This window comes from Corvus cornix, chromosome 3 (assembly GCF_000738735.6).
Source record: "Corvus cornix cornix isolate S_Up_H32 chromosome 3, ASM73873v5, whole genome shotgun sequence".
Lineage (NCBI taxonomy): Eukaryota > Metazoa > Chordata > Aves > Passeriformes > Corvidae > Corvus > Corvus cornix.
In genome coordinates, this window is record NC_047056.1 from 2,076,303 (window position 1) to 2,099,162 (window position 22,860).

Below are 22,860 nucleotides of genomic sequence, written 5' to 3' on the forward strand. Positions count from 1 at the left end.
CCAATGACACCGAAATAAACTGGACACAAAGAATTTTGAAGATAACTGGTTCCAAGACAGACCTTTATATCACAAAGCTTTAGAAAGCAGCTTTTTAAAACCGTAAGATTCTGGTGGCTACTATAAACATTTTTAAGGCCATCCATGCTCTGAACTGCTCCTTTTATGAGGTGGGGATACTGAGCTGCTTCAGTGGCAAACAGCCCGGCAAAATAGGGCAAATCTGTCTAGAAGTCAATAGGAAGCAGAGCACTAAAAGATACCCTTAAGCAATTTTACATTTAAGAGCAACCTACTTATGACAAGATACATTAATTTCAATAGCAATAAAACCAGACAGGAGCATCTATCCCAATAATGCATTTGTTTAAAACTCCTGATTACAGAGAGAACTTCAGTGATTTTGAAATACTACCAGTATTCAGTCATGAATCACAGATTGGGACTTCATATAATCAGGGATTATGTGTCTTTAATTTTTCATTGACCAAAATCTATCAGAAATGGGAATGTGATAGCTTAATGGCCTCATGCTTAAATCTATGCAGACTGCAAACCAGTTGTGTCCTCCCTTGCCATCTGTTCCTTGATGGTACTTAATGATTAAGTCTGGTATCATAACGCACCCTAATTTGAAATATACCATTGTTTGAATGTATTGGGTTCAGTGAAATGCTACCCTGTGGTTAGGCTTACAGTAGCACAGCATTCACTTGTACAAACAAATGCTGCTTGCCTAATAAAGTTATATTTTCTGCAAAGTCCTTTTACTGGAATGCTGAGGTTCACTCTGGGTATCTGTCAAATATTTCAATAATTACTGCTAACAAAATTTTGGGATAGATTTCAAGTAATAAAGGGGCATCTTCATTATTTACTACTGGCAAGAAAATAATAAGCATGCTCAAAACATGTTTTACAAAGAGATTTAATACAGCAGCGTCCTTTTACTGACAAAACAATAAAAAAAGTCAAAATAAAATTGGGGCTTTCCCTGGAGAATAATTGGTAGATTTGACAATCTACCTTTTAGTTGTACAACACCTGCATTTCTACCCTCAAGACTGTTTGAGCAGCAGCCAATGAACAGCTGAAATGGTCACGTAGTTCTGCAGACATCTGCTCAAACATCTGAAGATATCCCAAACACTGAGATACCCTTTGCCACAAAATCAGTACCAATACCTCAGTTTAAGGGCACTTTGCTAACTCTGCACTTAGCAAGGATCGACTGTGTGTGCCCAAAGTTCAACAGCTGTATCCAACGTTTTCTGCCTCGTGATCATGCGAGCTTTAGGAAGCCCACCTAGCACCAAAAGTCTTTTGGCCCTTGTGCAAAACCCCACTTCCTAGGATTATGTCCAACATCATAAACTGTCAGGAGGCTGAAGCCCTATGCCTACTTAAAAATAAAAACCAATCAAACCATGACCAACTGGCCTAACCCAAATGGAGTGGCTGGTGGGATCACAGGGAGCACTGCCAAGAATGTATCCGTGGATACTGAGCATATGCAGACAGCCTCCCTCCTGCCAGCCTCAGCTCAGCCTCTGAGGGGGCTCAACTACGCAGGGCAGCTGCACGGTTCCTCAGCAGCCTGGCTGGCACTCCCAGCACAGGAGCTGCGGGATTCCTCACAGCTGAGGGTGCTAAAAGAGCTGCAGCACAGGTTACTGTGTCCTGCCCAGTAACCCGCGTCTGCCTGCTCCCAGCAGGGATGGGGACCTGCTGCACATCACAACCTCTGCTTGGTCCCACTGCAGCAGCAGTATCAGCGTGAAGAGACATCCCCTCACATCTCTACACTCCCAGGTTTACATGTGAATGAGCCAACAGCCAGGCAAAATCAAAGTACATTCAACAGGTCTGATGACTGATCTTTAGTTTCTTCCTCCCAGGGTTTAAAAAAAAAAAACCAAACTGAGTCCAGAACAGCCCAAATTTATTTCTGTTCTCTTTTCCCTAACAGCAATAAAGAAGATGCATGCAGATGAACAAAATGCATGAGAAAACAAGAAAGAAGGTAAAACAGTTCACCTGTCATTGACTAAGCACACACCTGTAGCTGAATCAACATCCCCCTAAAAATCCTAATTTCCAAGTTTACAGAGCAACCACTGTCTTTATCATCAAACAGTATGAAATAACTTTATTACTATTGTTTCACCTTGATCTTGACTATTCTTTTCCTATCACACTAGAAGGTAGTATGTAAAAAAAATAAAGCTTTCTGCCACAAATTGAACCTAGTGAGTCACTGCTGACTGCACCAAGTAACCTGGGTGAGCTCCCCACAACAAATCAATGGAGGTGGAGCAGCCTCTCTGCTCCACAGCTGGCAAAAGGTAATCTGGCTGCCACCAAATTAAACAAGTGCCACTCACAGAAAGGAAAATCTATAGGATCTAGTGCAGCACAGAACACTTAACACTGATACACAAAATAAACACATCTAGGCATTAAAAATTTGACAATTCCTACAAGAAACATCAAGAAACAAAACTTTTTATTCAGGGAACACACGAAAACCAAAAAGTCTGACAAACACACACACTACTGCAACAATCTAAATATCTTTCAAGGGACATCTTGTTGGTTTACTTGGTTGGTTTGGAGGGGTTTTTTAACTACAGACAATTTAGCAGCAAATCTCATTTGCAAAGAGAGAATTCAACTGCTGTACTTGCACCACATCACCTTCCAAACCAAACTAAACCCCAAAGGTGCCCAGGATGCAAGAGGGTACAGGCTAAAGGTCCAGAAAGCAAGGAGATGGACATGCCATAGAAGCAAAATACTAAGGATCATGAAGCCTGAAGTTTTGACTTCTACTTCAAGCACTCTCAGAGCCAACATTTTTTACTTCTGAGATGAGTCCAGATTTTCAAGACCTATTCAGTTCAGTACCAATTAACAAACAGAGTAGTTGAGAACTACTCGACTTTGTGATTAACACCTCAAAGCAACTGACCACAGGAACGCTGCAAACATTGCCACCCCCAGAAATCCTGTCACAACAGTAAGATCGGCTTCACACGTAAGCACACCCAGATCTGCATCACAAGATGCAGCATGACTTGGCACCAAACATCCCAGGGCACTGGAGTGAGGAAGTGTTTTCACAGCGCACCTTGGGAGGATCACTCTGCAAACATGCGGGTATTAGTTTGGAAGAAACATCAGGCACAGTTATAAAAGAAGCAGAATAGGGCCAGCAAGTTGTCATCACTGCCAGGAAACAGCAAGCAGAGAAGACAATAAACACTTATGGCCCTGAGCAAATTACATTTGTGGAGCTAATATGCTTTCTAAGACATTTAAAATATTAATATAAGGGAAAATTACTATGTAGGATTTAAAAGCAATACATATTTATGCAGCCTTCTTTATTTAAGCTTGAAAAAAACTTTTAAGAGAAGTTTGTAAGTACAGGTTTTTTTCTTCTATCCTAACAGCATCACAGCAGCATGTACTTTGCTTTATTTGATAATCATATAACTACCAAAAATAATTTCTCCTTTGAAAGACTTGGAAAAATGTTCACTCATTTTACTCTTGACTTTGAACTTTGCTGAAGGTACAAATTCTCAAAAAAAATTAGTTACTACTTTAGACTCACAGTAGTCTGACCACAGGTAAACACCTCAGCACTGAATATTAAGAACTGCAGGAAATACTGATGTGTGATCTGTCAAGTAAGATGGCACCAGAGCTACAAACATATTGCAGTTTTAGTGACTAGAAAGCTCTTCAGTTGTAAAAACAGCACCACACACATTACCACTAAGTACTTCTGGTTAGAACACCTTGACTTTAGATAATTTCCCTTCCTTAGGAAGGGAAAGAAACCCACTATAAGTAAATGACAAACAATAAAATACACATTTTCATCTTTCTCCACACCCAATTTCAGACTAGTGACAATGTAACATTTGCCTACATTCTCTCATACATCTCCTAGTATTTGTATTCTGGTTTTGCCCAGCACACACAATAAATACACAGCAAGTGTATTCCCAAGCTACCAGGAAATTCCACCAGACGTTTTTTGCTCAGGGGCTTATTTAAGAAAAACAAAGACACCACACAGAGAAAAACTGGAACAAATATTTCCCTGCAGCTTAAACCAAGATAAAATTCTGTAATAAACCTAAGTGGACTGTCTTCCATCACTATAGGAAAGGAAGCAAGCATTGGAGTGTCTCTAAATGTGCAACACAAAGATTCACTGCATGGCCAGGAATGTGACAGACACCATTTATGAGCTCATCCCATACAATCTCCCAGCCCAAAAATACAACATCAGATAATTTTTGCTTGGGTCGAGCAGTAGCCTTGCTTCAATTCAAAGCCTTGGCATCAATTAATCCCATGAAACAAAGGGGAGGCATTTTGCAAATAGTGCTCAACAACAACTGCCTCTGGAGCATCTTCAGGATAAAGACTGGACTCTAAAACAAAGCAAACAAACACAGAGACTCTCACACAGTTAGTCCCAAATAATCTTTGACCACTGAGGTCATGTGTGCTAACAAAGCAGCATCTTGGAAAAATGTCTTGATCCCTAAATAATTACTACCTAGGGAAAAGTGGTGCATTATGAAAGACAAGGAAGGCAAGAAATTGCTATTTAGCTAAGAGAAAAAAGAGGAGGGATCAAAAATAAGAGGAACATATGAACAAACACAAAACTTACAGGTCCCTTCTTAACAGAAGAAACAAGTGAGGAAAACCCAGAAGTAAATCTCAAATTTGGCGTAGGATGAGCTTGATTTAGCACCCAAATTCAGTTAACCAGGTTCGTTTTTAAAAGAAAGATCAGAGCAGAGCAATACTTTGCAAAGGTTTGTCATGGAGAGATCCCCAGACCAGCCACGAAATCTGAAGCAGGACAGCCTTGCCACTGAAGGGTACAAGCTGATCAGCCAGGGGTCTGTAACTAACTTAAAACTCTGGATTTTACTGCTGCTGTTACTCTCATGGAGTGCTTTGAAACAGCATGTAGAATGTGAAATGCAAAATTCTCTGAAAAAGAAACTGTAAAGCCATAGTGAATGTAGGTTCTTTCCTTGACAGAATGCTTTCAATGCTGAGACAAGTTATTTTGGTATTAGATCTAAGATGGCTATTTATGGAACAGGTTGACAGACTTAAGAGAAACCTCTGTATATATTAAAAAATAGTTTTTAATTCAGTTTTTATTCCCTGGCCCAAGGTAGTAGTCTAGAGTAAGGATGGGGTAAGTAGCAGGCTATCAAAAGATATAAGGAGACACAGTCAAAGAAAGATAATCAAGACGGGACATGAAGGAGAGGAAAGAAGTGGATGTGGACGTGTAAAGGAAGATTAGATTATTTAATTCTTAAACTTCAAATTTTGCAAGGAACAAGAGTGAACAACAGAGTAGTTTCCTGATCAGAAATAAATCAGGGTAGCCAGGATGAAGGAAAGCAGACATCAGCTGTGGAAAAGAGCACAAAAGCTAACAAAAACTAGTAAAACAGAGACAAGTGAAGAACAAAAACTTCAAGCATTCCATGTTCAACCCATGCATTTTTCCCCTTTATCTATCAAAAACCCAATCAGCTCACAAGTGCAGGTATCAGTCTGTGTCCACCTCACCTGCCCAATTCAGAGCTCACTGCAGGCTGATGGTCCAGTCTGAAATTATTCATCTTTACACTAAGAACTAAGTTTTCCTTTTCTCTAATCAAAAAGGTTTAATTCCAACAGTCCTGGTGTGCATTGTGCTGGACCACTTCTTAAAGAATTTGCTTCTTTACAAAAAAAGTGACTGTAACAAATTCAGCTTTTGTGAAGAAAAATCCCAGCCCTGCTGCTGCAGAACCATTCTTGGGAGCAACAACTCTCACAAATTCCAAGTGACACCCTGCACCTGTGGAAACCTGACAGAGCACATCTGGAAGTGCGAATCTAATCCATGAAGTGATAAAGGTGTAGACTTAAAAATACCTGACCTTTTTCTAAAAGACATGTTCCTACTTCTGCTGCCAAAGCCACCCATTTCCTTTTCCTCAAAACTCTTTTCCATTTCCCCACCCAGCCAGAGCCTGGCTGAAGCTGCCTCTCCCCCTTGGTGTCCCCAAGAAGGAGTTAATTGGATTGAGTGGCTGTTCCTGCACTCTTTCACAGAGCCAGCAGCTGGCTCCAGCACTGGAGACAGAGTCCAGTTTTCAGGGGAAGATATAGGCAAGCCAGAAGTATGGGCTGGCAAGCTCAACGGCTCGGAAAAAAGCAAACAACTGAAGGCTGAGAGCTCAGAACAGCAGCCAAGGAAGCTGTCCACATTCTAGGCACACACCACCAGGGTGGTGGGAGGAAGCAGGCAGCCAGTCCACCTGGAAAATCTGATGGTGTGAAAGGCCTGCTAGTGGATCCAGTCAGCAAAAAACAGTGGGAGAATGGTAAAAGGGGAAAAACCCAGGAGAATAATAAAAGACTTCATCTTTGAAGCAGTTTTCAGCATGTCTGGATGCAAAGACTGATATGGAAAGTATCACTTAATATATGTAATTAAGACCAAAGTTATAAACGGCACACTGGGATGAAAACAGCCAGGTTTTCCAGACAGTGGATTAAATTAACTCAGTTCCAGAGTTTGGTTCTGTACATTACCAACTCTGCATACAGTCTGGGTCCAATAGTTCCTTTAAACCAGATTTACTTCCACAAACACAAAGCATAGTAAAATAGAACAATTAAAGCTAAAATACTGTTTCAAGTCTTTGTTGCTTGACCAAATATTAATGGTGGTGGTAAATGTAATGAAAGCCCCAATCTTGTAACTACTTGCAGCTGTCTCTTTTTATTCAAAGGAACCAGCAAGACTCTTGTCAGTTTGGGAACCACAGCTCATACTAGAAGACTTTCAGCATTTCTTACACAATCCTATTGGAATTCAGTTAACAAATATCAGAGAACAAGACCTATCAAAAATGGAAATAAACTCCACTCAGAAAATGAGTGTTTCTGTAAAAATACTGTGATTTTTTTGGATCAGAGGCGTTTATAAACAGTATAACACTAAGACTATTGAAAAAACCTGAGGTGGTGTTAATCAGGCTCTGGAAAAATATCTCCAGGACAACTGAGTATTATTTTACTGCAATTGTACTTGGGTGTGCAACAGGTGACTAATCCATTGAATCACACTGGTTCACTGATTTCAGTACCATACACAACAGATTTTATTCCAGCCTATGAGCACTTTATAATGTTAGAAGCACTATGATGCAGAGGTCCAGTGAAGGTATGAAGTATTCCTGGTATGTTTCTCCACCTCCCTACCATGGCAGAACACCACTGCAGTGATCTCTCGTGCTCTGATTTATTTCCAAGAAGCATGACCCCTTTTTTGTATCAAAGAGCACAAAGATAAAGGCTCAGATTTAGAAAGACAGATGGGTTTCTATCCACAAGTATCAGATGCTGACTGATCCCAGCAGAAGGTAAGTAACCGGATACTTTTGAAGAATGGGACCTAAATTTAAACAGGAAATTAGAGACATTCTCTCAAGTTGGGAGCTAATATTATAAGCACTGGAATTCTCCTTAATTAAAAATAAAGTTTTAAAAATAATAATTAAATTGGCCTGCAGCATCTCCAGCAAGGAAGAGCCCTTCAGATGTAACTGGACACTGAACAGAATCTGTGCAATTTTCACATGTCCCAAAACATCCAAAAAGTCAAAGGTAAAAAACGTACAAGGAATGTGATGAATTCTCTCATGGATGAGGTACTAATAAACTCAGTGCTGATGCACCCCACAATCTCAGCACCACCAGCATCCTGCAACTATTCCAGTGCTGACTCCTCTCTTCCCTGTCTGAATCATTACAATTGTTGAAAATAAAGTTGATCCAGACAAGCACAAGGAGAAACAAATGCTGGACTGACAAACTCTCACTTGCAGATGATGGAGGGCAGGATTAACTCTTTTTTAACTGAACAAAAAACCTTCTCTAACTAACAAAGCCACTTTTTTTTTGACTGTGTAACTGTTTACAAACCATGCCTAATCCAATATTAACACTCACTTTTATGGTCACGGAATGTGTTTTTTCAACATTTGGCAAGAATAAAGTAAGTATTAAAATATATATGCAGCAGCACCTCTAACAGCCTCCACTGCCACAGCTCCTAGCCACAGACCTCTAGTTCTCATGTGAAGTCACTGAGCTTTAAAAAAAACCCAAAACAAACAACCAAAAAAATTCCCCAACCCCAACATTCTGAAGAAAAACACTTTTCTTTTGAAGTCACATGACAAGTATTTTTCTGCCATATTTCCTCAATATAGAGTAATAACGAATGAAAGGAAAATAAAAGAGAAATAAAAATGGAAAACACTGGAAATAATCTATATTGGTGATTAGTTAGAGCTGCATCTTTGCAGTGTTTTTGCAAATGAAGGTGCTTAATAGGTGGATATTCAAACTGAACAGGACCAGAAGTTAACACAGGTTTCCACAGTGACTTCACCGCAGACAGGATCACACTGCAAAACATGAAACAATTTTTCCCCTATTTCAATCCTGGCACAAAACCCAAAACAAACTGAACCTTCCCAAAACACGAACAGAGATCTAAAAGGCAATTCTAAGCAGTAACCAGCCATAATACATCTCAGTTCCTGAAGGACCTTCCAGTGTAGGGACATATTTCTAAAATTAATTTTATTTGTACACCAATGCTTTTACACACACCTCCAGTCTGAGGTAGGTTTCACTGTTCTGACTACCAAACTAGTTTTTTTTAAATTTACATCTCCAATGTGCATTTTGCACACGTACACACCCAGTGCTTCCTAAGTACAGCAATCATGGCACGGGGTCAAGGATGCACAAAGTCACAGCCAAATTCAACACACAGCACCTTAGGCATGGGAATGTTCCTTCTCCACAATTTTCCATTCTACATACACGCATCAGGTATCAATTTATACTCAGTATTAAAAAACTGACTGATAAAAGCTTAACTTGAAGACTATATTCTTCAAAATCACCTTGTTCCAGTGCCAAATTTGCCTTCCAGCTGTTGAACTATTTTATCCCATAGAAGTTCTACATATTAAATGCATGGCCACAGCTGACAATCTACTTACTTTACGTAGTGCAAGAAAAAAAAGAAGGAAGTTGTAAAATAAAAATAGTATTCTTCAGTGAAATGCATCACTTAAAATTCTTATTAAAGTGTGCCAGAATCCACTTAGGATTTTTTTTTCAAAAAGTTCCATTCCATCAAGTTTTCCAGTTTTTCAACAATAGAGTGAATATTAGAAGTGAATACTTGGGAGTTTTAGTTACACAGAAGTAGGTGACAAGGAAAATATTGGTTTCAAAAGGCTGTGCATTCACACTTAAATGTGGTAAAGTGTTGCTCTTTTGACACAGATTAGTTACACAAGCTGAACACCAAGAGCAAAAAGTTTTAAATCATTAAATATGAGTAAAAGCTATAAACGGAGCAAGAGGATGCCCATCCCTGAGCAGTGTTATTGAGGAACAGCTGCCAATACAAGCTGCTCATGCACTGATGGATGTACCCAGCCAGCAATAAGCCCATAGCTTTTCATACCTATACAGAAAATAGATGTATTTCTCTGCAGAGACTTTAAATACATTTAAAAAAAAAGGTATGTAGAAATCTTTGCACTAGTAACACTTTTATAATTATATCACTAGACACCTGACAAGTGTTACTCTCCAGCATGACAGTAGTGGGCAACATTCCAGTCAAAATTATGATTAACAGAGAGCCACTGTAAAGGATTTTTTTCTAACAACCGGAGTTTTCAATAAACAGTTTATAAATGCATGTAAGAATGTTTCTTCTGTGGGCTGTAGCTAGAAAACACTCTACACTCACAATTAAAGCATCAGCTTTACTGCTTAAGTGCTATCTACTCTAATTTGGAAGCGTGGAAAATGAGAAGGAAGGAGTTTAAGGACAGCCCTTTCACTCAGTGAACAACCCTGTTTGAGTTGCATGCCATCCTTAAGTTGCATGTCACGTGCACCAAGATATGGATTAGAATCTTATTAGCCAAGCAAATTTATTCAAAATTTTCTTTATAAGCATGACTTACAACGGGATGAACCTTTTTTATGCCTCTCAGTGGAAATCTGGGAAACTGTTTACAGTCATCCCATTTTCCAGTAACTTCTACAATGATGATTCAGCCTGTATCACACTATACATCCTGCAAATACATTGCTGGGACATTCAGCTGTGCGAGTCAGGATCTGCCACGATCCCAAGTCTCTTAACTCACCAGATGACCGTGTCAAGCACAAATGAAAGTAATTTACCAAGGTCAATATGGGGAGAGGGGGAAAAGGATTTTTCACAAGGCAGCAAAAAAAACACAAGAGAAACAAACCAGCAAAAAAAGATAACCCCAAAGCAGCGCTTGCCCACACTCACATTTGCAGCATGACTTCGTTCAGATGCACTCCATCCACCAGTGCCACATATTCCTCCAGGTTGGTCCCATTTCCTCCAGCTAGCGGTCCGAATGTCTTCACCTGGAACAGAATCAGCAGCACCGTGACACCAACGCCACCTCGCTCCCTGCCGCAAGGCTCTTCTCCTCAAACAATGAGCAAAAAAGCCCAGGAACGAGCGAGGGGAAAACGAACGCTTACCCAGGTGACAAGAGGGCTCGACATGAACTGCTCCAGAAGGGGTGTGAAGATCTCGTTCTCCATTTTACAAAAAAATGGTTAACATCAATGCAGCTCCTCTGACGCAAAAAATAAAGGTAAGTCCTTCACTGCAGCAACTCTCTGGAATGCTCCAAGGATTCAGCTGGAGTGAGTGAACCCCATTTTTACCGAGCGATGCAATAGCAACAAAAGTCAGTGCGCTGGCAAGCGGGATTTATCTTCCTCTTTCAAGAAAAAATGCATCTGAAAGTCCATCTACGCGATTTTCAGCCTTTCCATTGATGCCTCTCCCTTCCTACATAGCGAAGGGGTGGAAGGAAGGAAGGAAAGAAAAGAGGGAGGCTGCCTAGCTACTGGGATTCTGCATCAGACAAAAAAAAAAAGAGAGGAAGGAAAGATCTGCTTCAGCAGCGGCAGCGCCGCAGAAAGGAAGGATTCCAGCGAAACTCCGCAAGCTCATCCTGCCCCTTCCCCACACAAAAAGCCCCAACCCCGGGCGAGGGGAGCAGCGAGGGCAGCGACCCCCGCCCCGCTCGCAGCCAAGCCCCCCGGGCTGCGGCTGCACCAGAGCCCCGCTGCCCCCCGGTGCAATGGCACCGACAGGGAACCGGCCCCCGGAGGGATCGGGGGCTATTTTAAATCAGTTCCCTTTTCTATCCCTTCCCTTTTCCACTAAACTACGACGCCAGAGAGCGGCAGGACCAGCACACGCCGCCCGGCCCTGCAGCCTCGCCCTTCCCCCGCGCTGGCCGCTCCCCTCAGGCTCCGCTCTCCGCTCTCCCCTCGCCGTTCCCGGAGCGCCTCCCGACCCCTCCCCAGCTGTTCTCCTGCCGCTCCGCCACCGCTCCCGCTGCACCAGCTCCGCTCCCCACCCCCCTCCTCCCGATCTGCAGGGCCACCTCGCCTCAGCCAGCGCTGCCGCGCCGCATCGCTCGCCTCGTCCTCTTTCCCTCCCTGCCTCCCTCCCGCTCTCCCTTGCCCACGGGCGGCTCCAGCGCGCGGATCCCTCCGCCCGGAGCCGGGTATCCCTCCGCCGCCGCTCGGGGATGGCGGCGCGATTAGAAAGGGGCGGGGCCGCAGCGAAACCGCTGCAGGACTCGCGCCTGGCGCGCGCGCGCGCGAGATGCGGCTGCGGTCGCCGCTCCGCTTGAGGCGTGAGGGGTGGAGATCGTCGTCCCTTCCCCGCTCCGGGAATAAAGGTGCTCCTGAGGGAGGAAAATGCTCTTCCAATGCCCCTTGTGGGGGAATAAAGGTGCCCGTGAGGGAGATGCTCTTCCATTCCCCTCTTGGGGAATAAAGGTGCCTGTGAGGGGAAAACTCGGCGCCGGAGGGATATTCTCCATTTCCCTTAGAAGAATAAAGGTGCCCGCGAGGAAAAAAGTGTGGGCGGGAGGGAAATGCTCTTCCATTCCCCTCTTGGGGAATAAAGGTGCCCGTGAGGGGAAAACTCAGCCCAGGGGCGATATTCTCCATTTCCCTTAGAAGAATAAATGTGCCCGTAAGGGGAAAAAAGCTCGTGAGGGAGGAAGAGAGGGAGACGCTCTTCCCTTCTCCTTTGGCGGACTAAAGGTGCCCGTGAGGGAAGGAAAAAGCGCGGGAGGGAGAGGCTCTTCCAATCACCTCTTGTGGAATGAAGGGGGCCGTGAGGGGAAAAGGGCGGGAAGGAGATGCTCTTCCTTTCCCCTTTGGGGAATAAAGGTACGCATGAGGGGAAAAGCATGTGAGGGAGGGAGATGCTCTTCCATTCCCCCTTTAGGGAATAAAGATGCCTGTGAGGGAAAAACCTCGGTGTGGGACACAAATGACCTCCCGTTTCCCTCTTAGGGAATAAAGGTGTCCATGAGGGGGAAAGTGTGGGAGGAAAAGATGCTCTTTCATTCTCCTTTGGGCAATAAAGTTGCCCGTGAGGGAGAAAGTCGGTGCAGGAGCGAGATGTTCTTCCATCTCCCTTTTTGGGAATAAAGGTGCCCGTGAGGGGAAAAACTCTAACCCTCAAGAGGTGGAATCCAGAAGCACGGCAAGTTCCCCCCTCAGGAAGTGGAATGCAGCAGCAGCAGCACAGGTTTTCTCCTCAGGAGGTGGAATTCAGACGCACACACGTTAAGGCAAACCCCAACTTTCTGGAAGGGTTTTGTGGGGAATCAGAGGATGACAACCAGTGTGCTGGCCTGATCCATTGTCCCTTCCCTGAGCCTTCTCCTGCTACTTGTGCTTCCAGTATTCAATCCTGCATTAATATGCATGGATATTTCTGCTTAATACATTATGTGGTTCATTGACAAAGCATTTCACAAAATCTCAAACTAAATCCAGCTTCTCTTCCGTGTGGTATAAATTAAAGTGCAGCAGCATTCTTTCAAATACCTTTAGTTTTGCACATCCAATTAAAAAAAGAAAAAGAACAAAAAACCCCACAAAACGTTGCAATAGAAGTGACTGAAATTAAGTGGTTTGGGAAAAAAAAATCAAGTAACAACTAAACAGGTTAGGCTTTTCTTAACCCAAGTACTGGATATACATTTTTCCTAATGTCCAAGATTGGGAAAAAAACTAATTCCAATTGTGACCTGTTTTCCATGAAGAATGCCTACGTAACAGATTAGAAAAATAAATTATGGGCCTTGCAATATTAGTCTGTCTTTTGCATTCTAAAGGTTTTTTAAAATTTAAACAATGTTGCATAGTTAAATGACTTTGATTCTCACAACTGTATTTTTTCAGCAAAAATCAGGTCTTTCCCTTCCAAACCAGATCTCTAGAGTGAACTCAGCCCTCCTGTGAAACAAAAGAAATAAGGAAGGGCAAAGGAAAACTCTGCAGTCTTGGTTCTGAATAAGAACCTGGTGATCCATGGGTGAAATACTGCCAATAAATTCCCAGCCCTTAAAGGCAGCCACAAAAGCATTTTTGTACAAGCCTGACCAACCAACCGCTCCGCTCCCTGTGTCTGGCAGCAGTCTGTAAACATGCGATTGTGCCCTCAGTGCCATGGAACTTCCCTGGCTCATCCCCTTGTTTCTTGCGGGCTCTAATTAGGCAGTAATGACTTTGGCATAAAGCAATTTCTAGGAATTAGAGACCGGCCAGGAGAAGCTGATAGCCCATGTAGTAGTAACAGCAGCTGGCTCACAGAAACCATTTTACACTGAGATTCCCTAGCATTAAAAATTCAATTAAATGGTTGTAAGTATTTTTGCTTCCATCCACATCATGCAGTTGGCCTGTGTGCTCAGCATGGCTGTTGCTCACTCTTCCTGCAGAAAGACTGCTACATTTTAGATACAACATGCATTGTCAGCTGTTTTATCTTGGATGATTTACAGTTCCCTATTTGAACTGGAGATTAGTACAAGATAAAATTTCGGTAAAGTTATCCAGACACAGTCAGAGGAGTTTTGGTTTCGGTTTTGGTTTGGGTTGGGTTTTACTTTTTTTTTCCCCAAGACTAAGAGCCCTGAAAAGCTGTAAAGAAGCTCTAAAGTTTCTTCTAAGTGGCTTCCACTTTGTCCCACCAAGTGTGAGAATATTACCTCATTTTCAGGTACACACAGACACCAACCAGAATGAACCGCTGCCAGGGCAGATGTTTGCAGTGGAGTCAGAGCCAGAAGAACCTGGATTGCAGCCACCTCAGCGAGGTGAGACAACTTGCCCTAGGACAGGAAGCTGTCAGCCTTTGATTGCTGAGCCCTTGTTTGACAGACAACCCTTAAAATGAATTAAAATGTTTGTCTTTTGAGTTGTTTCTCTGATCCTGAACTGAATACGGAAGGCTTTCATTTTTAGCGTGGCTGTTGGGAGTCCCAGGAGGATTGTTCTAGGAAATACTTAGAAGTCACAGCTCTACAGGGCTGCATTACTGTAACCTGTAGCTTGTGATATATTTGGCTGCATTGTTTTAGCACTTTTTACCTGGGAAGGCTCCTAAAAGAAAGTTTCATGACTGCACTTAAGAGTGGTAAATCCCAGAACTGTTACTAGAATCTGGTACCAGCTGAGGAAGTTGACAGCTGAAGTTAGCTGACCCAGAAACAGAGAAGAAACATTATTATAAAACTGAAGTTTTAATAGTTTTAACTGTTCTAAGAATGTACGTTCAGGAATATTTTGTAACTAAAAAAAATATCCTTTTTATAATTTGAAAAAATGCGTAGAGAACATCTCCTTTTCTAGAACAGCGCCATCAGTATTTAAAACAGAGTGTGGCCTACTGCTTCTGAAAAAAACAGATTTAGAGATTTAACCTTGTTGTTTGAAGAGCAGTGCTTGTTCTTGCACAGCTAAAGCATCCCCATCTCTTTTCTTTTGCATCTCCTATGTACCACAAAGACTCTACACAAAAGACATCGAAATTATAAATTATCTGTGCCTGTATCCCAGATCTGCAAATTACAGTTACTTCATCTTCTCAGTGACCTTTTTTTGCTGTAGCATCATTTCCTGTGCCTGCTATTGCAAAATAAAAATTGAAAAAGAATGACTAGAACACAACCTGATGCCTTAAATCTGCAGAAAGCAAGAAAGTGTAGCCATGTACAGCCCCTCTTACCTTGTCAGGGTTTGTCAGAACACTTTGGGTCAGCCCTGCCCGCAGTGAGGCAAGGGAGGGGACAGTTTGGGGAGTAGATTACAACCAACCTGCCCTTTTTAGCTGATGCAAGACGCAGTGGTTTTCTCTTCCTCTTGTGCACGAGCAAAGGAAAGAGGTGACGCTGCTCTCGTTGCTGGCTCTGCCTCCCAGTCAGCACTGCTGGGTTGACGGCCTTTGCCTGATGGGACTTCAGAAAACAGGAAAAACAGGGACCAAGTGTGGATGTTTGGGATCCTCAGCAGGATTATGAAACCACAGCAAAAACTGGAATGTTCTGAATATGGGCTGACTTCATAGGACAGTGCCTAGTGAAAACTGCAAGCCAGTAACAAGGACAGCCACCTTTCTTGTCCTGTGTTTCTCCCAGAGAATCCCGTTTCCCTATCAAACCAAGACTATAGGAATAGATGGGGCAATAAAGAGAAGAGTAAGGGCACTGAGGGGTTGAACCTTTTTAAGTATGGCTAGGAATTCCTACAGGTCCCACAAATACAGTAGACTACAAGTTACTTTTTGTTCCACAGGAGTGGAAAGCAGGGGAAATCCCTCTGTGACATGAATAAAGAACTGAAAATTCCACAGCAATTCTTGAAGATGTCTTCTCTGCTACAGCATCTGCTCTGATGTGACCAAAATTCCCCATCAACTTTAAGGGAACTTCCTGAGAAAATTGTAAGTAACCTCAAAATGAGGGTATTCTGAGTGAAAAATTAAGAAGAAAACCACAGGGGCTTTGGGGAAAGTCGGTGTTGACCATTTAAGATTTTGTACAGATCCCAGACATTTTACAGTTTGCGTCCAATTGTAGCAAGTAGCAATAAATTAGTACAGAGACAGCAGACAAAGAATACCCTGTAGTGGGTACCAGTGTCAAATGCATCAGAATTTCCTGTCAGGCACAGCGTTCATTGCAAGAACAGCTATTGACCATTTCTAGCCATGCCTACCTAACATGTCCACACTTTCCTTCCAGGACTACATGGACAGTACTTAAAAGATGAAACATTTAGTAAAAGTGTCATATTTAATACTGGCATTCCTCTGAGGAGGGAGGAGCCTACAGCTTTTTGTTTCTCTTCAATCAGTTGAACAGGCAGGAAGAATGTTACTGTGGCAGGCCAGCTGATGTGATCAGAAATAAACCAAGTATTTATCTTGATTTTTAAACTTAACAGCCATTCCTAAGTATTTCCACAGGTTTAAACTCTTAAAAGGGTGTCAGAGAAATACTCCTTTTCAAAGAAAATTCATTTGAACTTAGTATTACAATTCAGCTCTTTTTCCTGTTTAGCCAATAAAACATTTATCTGTTTCTGACTGTCATCTGTGAACTACAACACTGCCTAATAATGCTGTTTGTGAATTTCCCTTTGTTATTTGCTGCATACAAAGGAAATAGATTGTTATTTTCCTAAAAGCAAGCGTTGAGTATTACAGCAAGAACAGCAGTTACCAGGACAATAGCTTTGGTACTCACTTCTGTTGTGGCCAGTGGAGTGAGACTGAGCAAAAGCTCTTGCTGACATGCCTTCTGTCGGACGAGATCCTGCCAGTGCGAGCAGTGTTTCTTATGAACTGGGTCAGAAAGATGAATTACAGAGCACGCTCTGCATTTCCTCTGATGAGGAGCAAAGTGCAGCCCAGGCTGCTCATTGTTAGCAGTCACAGCTGCCTGCGGATCTGCAGATCCGTGGCTTAGGAAAGCAGGATACTGGAATTGTATCAACAGTGCTAGGCCATCTCAGATCCCTGATGTACCGAAATGTTGAGCTGATTTTCTTCTCTAGTGTTTTCCTTCAGCATGGAGAACTCTCCCCATTCAGCTTCACAAAACAGAAGAGGTTTTGTATCCCCAGGAAAGACTTTTGTACCTCTTAAAACTCCATTTGACTCAGTTGTGCTTTATTATGACATTAAGTTTGCTTTCCCTCACACAGCACCACATTCCTGGTAATTGGCTCCCTGTCCTTTGCCGTGGACTCTTGCTGGTGCCTCCCTACTTTCACCCACGTTTTTGCAGTCTTGATGTCACTTGACCCCAGTAGCTTGGGCAGTGCTGCCATGAGACCCAGATTTCTGAGCTCAGGAGAGGTTATTAATTTCCAGAGCCCTGCATCACCTTTGATGTTAGCATGTCTCATTAGAGAGGCATTCCTCACCAGCTGGAGATGGATCTTCCCAAGGTCAGGAAATAATGAACTGGGTGGAGAGCATTTTGTCTTTGAGATTTCCATTTGTGTACATGGACTTAGTTATGAAAAAATATACAGCACTAAGAATGCAGCTGTAGTAGAATCATTCCAGTTCAAACCCCTGCTCTTCTGAGCTCCCTTCCTCAGGATTATCCTATTCATTTTCACGTCTGATTTTACCCCTGGTTATTTGTCAAATTATTTACGTCTGAAAACAGCTTTTCTCTCCATGAAATACTGGTGAAACAATTAAAAGCTTTTAAGATATCCCTATTTTGCCTTTGGAAAAATCATTTGACAAGCTTATAGAACAAGAAAACACAAGTTATTTACAGCATTACATTAAAAAGACTGATATTAAAATATATGAACTAATTAACAGAAAAAACCATAGGTCATAAAAAAATAATTAATGCTGGATTTAAAAAATAGTAATTACACTTATTAGATAGCATTCCTGATGAAGCTTCTTGCAAGAGGGTGGATTTCTGAGTCACCTGAAACTGGGAACAACCCGCTCACTCACACCTCTTTCAGACACCACTGTTAACTGTGTGACCCCTTCGTTTGCATTAAGTCCAGAGGGTTCAATTCACTGTGATACCGGCTGAATTGTGAATTTCATTGGCGATGAACACAAAATTGGGATTCTTACCTATTCCTGTTCATCCCTGGAAAATATGCCATTTTTTAACCCAAATGTACCACCCTTTAAAATTTCTTATTGAAGTATTTTTCTACGACAGGTAGTTTTTCTTCTGCTAAAACCTACAGTGACATTTGGTCATTTTGTTTAGGCTTTTCCAAACAATTGCCATCAACAGCTATTTCCTGCCTATTCCTTTCCATTCCTTTCCTTTGCCAAAATATCTCCCTCAGGTGGATTTTTCTTGCCAGCTTCATGTACCTATAAAATGCTCTATTTTTCCCTAAGGTGGTCATACAATATTGAGGTTCTTAATGATTTCTACATTCCACTCTGTAACACAATGTCTGAATTAAGGGTATAGCAGTGTACAGTGGCTGAAAGGTCAAAGGATGGTTCAGCAAAATACTAAATTTCCTTCTAATTTCAGGCTTGTACTGAGATGTCAGTTGTTTGGGATTTTTTAAAATCTATTATGAAGCAATTTAACACACTCCTGATTATTAATGCTAATATTAATCAGCAATTACCTAAAATTACTACTGAAGCAGGGTGCCCAGGGGAGTGGTGGAGTTCCCATCCCCGGAGGGATTAAAGCCATGCAGATGTGGCACTTGAGGACACGGTTTAATGGTGGCCTTGGCAGGGCTGGGGGAATGGTTGGACTCGATCTTAAAGATCTTTTCCAATCTAAAGGAGTCTATGATTTGTTTGGGGTTTTTTTTAATGACCTGGGTAATATTAGAATTCTGATTTCTATGTATATCAGTCTTGATTTTGGCACTTGATAATTCTTGTGTGGGCCAGAGAAGGTTTAATTTTTCTTGAGGTTATTACTTTTAAATATTAGTAACAGGTCAAAAATATATAAAGTATTAAAATATAATAGATATATTTGATATACAAAGTAAGAAGAACATTGTAGCCCTTTGCACACAGAAAATGTTCTACTACAATAATGAATAGTTTGAAATTTAATTCTTTCTACTATTATGATCTATAGGATATTTTTGATCATAGAATTAGTCTACCTTAACAGTCCGCCTTAAAAGGATGAGATTATTCAGCTTATTCAGGCTGTATCTCTGCAAAAGGAAAACACCTTAACAAAGAATGGTTTGTTGCTGACCTGCAGCTGGTTATGGTATTTCATCTGAAAGCCTATTTAAGTCCTTAATGGTAACATTTATTCCCTCTCCCTCAGAGGAGTATTTTACAAACAAAATTAATTAACGTACGAGGAGAGCCAATTTCGTGCTATAGTTGAGGCTGACAGTCACCCAAAAGGGGTGTTGGCAGTAATAATAATCATTATCCCAAAGCATGGAGAGGTCTCCTGCCTCTGATGAGATCCCTGCTGGAGCTGGAGCTCCCAGCCTGGGTGCCTGTGGAGCACAGAGAACAGGGAGCTGCTGGCAAGAAAGCAGAGGCTGCTGCAGAGGGCTTGTGTACTAACAGTGGAAATAGCCCACGAGTAACCTCTGACTCAAATTATCCACCCCTGCTCCCTGGAGACTTCCTCCAGTTCATCCATACTTCCATTAAAAAGATGACTGACATGCTTCCAGCTTGTGAGGCTTTTTTTTTTTTTTTTTAACATTTCAGAGCTGATCCTTCTACACTGAGTGGAAATACACATTGCAAATGATTCAGATTGACTTGACTTCATAACTGCTCCGAGCTCAGATCTTCTGCCCTGTCTAGTTCTTTCTTTTAGTGCTTCTGTCCTGATGCAGTTAAGTGGAAGCAGGGAACAGTGAAGTATTGGGAGTTCTGTAGTTCCCTTTGTAACAGCGACGTGGACTGTGTTTAAGAAATTAGTCAGGCATTTAGGAACTGCTAATCCTTCTTGTGAAGAATACAAGGCTTGTTTCTTCCAAGGAATTCCTCACTCAAGAGCCCATGACATAGTTCAGTTTTACCTACTAAATGTTCTTGCAGCAAGACAAAAAAAGAAAAAATAGGTGTTTAATGTAATTTTCTTCCCTTTCTGCCAATTTTTCTTGAGCTGTTTTGTGATGGTATTGTTATGATTGTTAATATATTTATATGTCTGCTCTTTGAACAACTAATAATTCTTCCAGTGCTTATTATTAATGATAACAAAGAGAAATCCAACTGGTCAAGAAGCTTAACAGCAAACAAACTTAGAAATAATTTCAGTTCAATTATCGAGGGCTTGGGAAATGGACACAAGCAGGAAGCTTCCTCCAAATTACCAAATAAATTCTTCCCATAGGTATCTCGGTTTTCCCTGTCACTGTGGGTTATACATCAGAATCTGTCACAGCAGGAAAGCCACAACATCACATACAGTGACAGTTTAGTTCTCCCCTGCTTCTACACACAAAGAAAGTAGTGGTTGCGAAAGAAATAAGAAAAACGATGATACAGGTAAGTCAACTAAACCCCAAATTTCTAAATAATGACCTTTCATTCCTACTATGACCCTATTTTAAGTGAAAGTCAAAATTATGGCGGTAGAGATTATATAACTAGATTTACTTTATACCAGAATTACAAAATTGAAGCTCCTTTACCTTATGTAACACTTATTTTAGCTTATTTTTAACTGTGACTTGAAAGTCATTCTAGGAGCTCCTTAAGCTTTTTTTTTGTCAGTGTACTACAAAGGAAAATCAAGATGAAACTGCACCTCCTCTACAGTGTGCTTAAACCAAGAGTGCCCCCGTGAGGATTTTTTTAATATATATATATGCATAGGAGTAGACAGCTTGAGGGTGACTATTCAACTTCAAGGGAAATTAAACTTGGTACTTTTTCCTACAAATAAGGCCCAGAAAGTTGCACAAAGTATTTCTACAGATTTTTTATTAGGCTGATGTGGATCCAAACAGGCCTTGTTGCTTCCAAACCTCTGTGTAATTTTGGCTAAACATAAAACTACGTAATTAAATGTCCACCTCCACAAAGCAATAAAAAAGTCTACCAAATCTTTCACAAAAATAACAGTGCTGATTTGCAGTAAAGACCAACATAAAAATGCTTTGATTCAAAAGATGAAAATGGGAAAAAATCCTCAGAAATAATTCCAGGTAAGAAAGATTTCAGAAATAAACTAGATTTATTATGATATACCACATTATGAGCAGAAAAGGAGAAAGCATGTTAAAACAAAAGTTCCCTGACATGGCAAAAGTATACGAGGAAATGGCATATGAGAAATTCTGAAAGTGTCGTGTATAAAATCTCGTAAGAGAACTGCTGATTTGAAAATCTAAGAGTTGCTTCTGTTCCAGGGTGTGCCCACATAGGGGAATGGAACAAATTAATTGCACTGAGCTCAGTTACTGCTTATTGAAACGATCTGAAGCTATACGATGCAGTCAGTAACTGGCACGATATCACACATCTGCTTCTGCTACAGAGTGGGGATTTGCAGGCGTAGTAAGCTGGTACTGACTTTGATATTGATGCCTCAGAGCTGTACTTTAGTTTGCAGTCCTCCTGGTGCTTTACCACCCAACCTGCCTCCTCAGCAGTCCAGGGAGTTTGCTCTGGGATCTGCTGTCACCGGTAGAGCCCCGATGTCCTTTGTACTTACAGGACTGGCATTAGACTCAAAGAGCCTTATGCAAGGGACTGGCTGAGCCCTGAGGAGCAGCAAGTGCTCGACTGGGCCCTGATAACAAATCTCTCAGCCCTGCTATCTGCCAGCTCTCAATGCCTGTGCACACCCAAAGATGCAGACCTGCAACTGAGATGTTGGTGTTTATCTTGCGGCTGTATGCCATCAGCAGTACACTTCACTCAATATGCACCTGAAAGAAAATAACCCTTGCCCTGTGTATCTCCAGTCACCTGCTCCTAGCCAACCCAAACGCCACTCAGCCTGTCACAAACTGTCACCTTCTCTTTCCAAGCTCCCTGTCCCGACTTCTTAGTGTCAGACCTCCTCACTCATGTATTCTGTGGTGAACAGTGAAGGCCTGGCAGAAAAACCCACTTAATTCACTTGAACCTTTTGCTCAACGACTTCCTTATCTCATTCCTTCATGTTGGTTCACCTTCAGAGTTTGCTACTCTGGAAGTACTTCTCTTTCCCATCCCTTATTCCCTCTGGCATCCTGGATTTACAAATGAAAACCCTACCACAAAAAGTGTTCACCCAGCTAAACACTTTGTGAAGGTCAGTTTGAATCACTCCATCCTAGTATAGATTAATACACAACACCACACAAGACCTTCTGGAGGCATTTTCCAAGTAAAAAGTATGGCATTTCATCCCTACAAAAGCTTTCAGGACATATTTTTCTCATATAAAAGTATTCTGGCACAAAAATGCATACAAACAGCAAGGAGCCAGTAATATTAATACCAAACATGCTAAACTCTATTTATTTCAGTGAAAACCATGTGTATTTCTGCAGGGAATGTAAAATTGAATTCCAAGTACAGGAAGTGCTCTATTACTACACTGGCACCACAATGCAGAGCTGCTTTGTAGTTTGCTCTAAAATAGTGAACTAAGCCTGTCCAGCCAAGCAAAGTGTCAGGAAGAAGCCTTCTGATCCCTAGCTCCAAAATGGATCTGGCTGGTCTCTTGTCAGCTTTCCCAACAAGCACTTTTCCTACTTTATCACTGTGAACACATTACCGGTATTAAGACTCCCAGCAGAGTCTTAAATGCAATTTCCAACCTCCCCCCAACCCTTGTCCTCCATCCAACACTCCTCATGGCGTAAAGTCCTGCCAGGATTTCTGCCAAGAGTGCAAAAGCA

At 41.8% G+C, this 22,860-nt stretch overlaps 1 protein-coding gene across 17 annotated transcripts in view; it reads right to left on the bottom strand.

Annotated features, from left to right (window-relative positions):
- Nucleotides 1-11,674, bottom strand: part of CCDC88A (coiled-coil domain containing 88A) — a 65,293-nt gene extending 53,619 nt beyond the window's left edge. For 6 of the 17 annotated variants that reach the window (XM_019287951.3, XM_019287957.3, XM_019287955.3 and 3 more), the window contains exons 1-2: nt 10,669-11,484; nt 10,448-10,548 (exon numbers count right to left, since the gene is read on the bottom strand). In XM_019287951.3, coding sequence (XP_019143496.2) covers nt 10,448-10,548; nt 10,669-10,731 — 164 coding nt within the window. In that variant the 5' untranslated portion in view covers nt 10,732-11,484. Of the gene's footprint in view, nt 1-10,447; nt 10,549-10,668; nt 11,487-11,588 lie in introns of those variants that run through there. The other 11 variants (XM_019287948.3, XM_019287947.3, XM_019287945.3 and 8 more) reach the window with 5 other exon arrangements.
- Nucleotides 11,675-22,860: the final 11,186 nt, after the last annotated feature.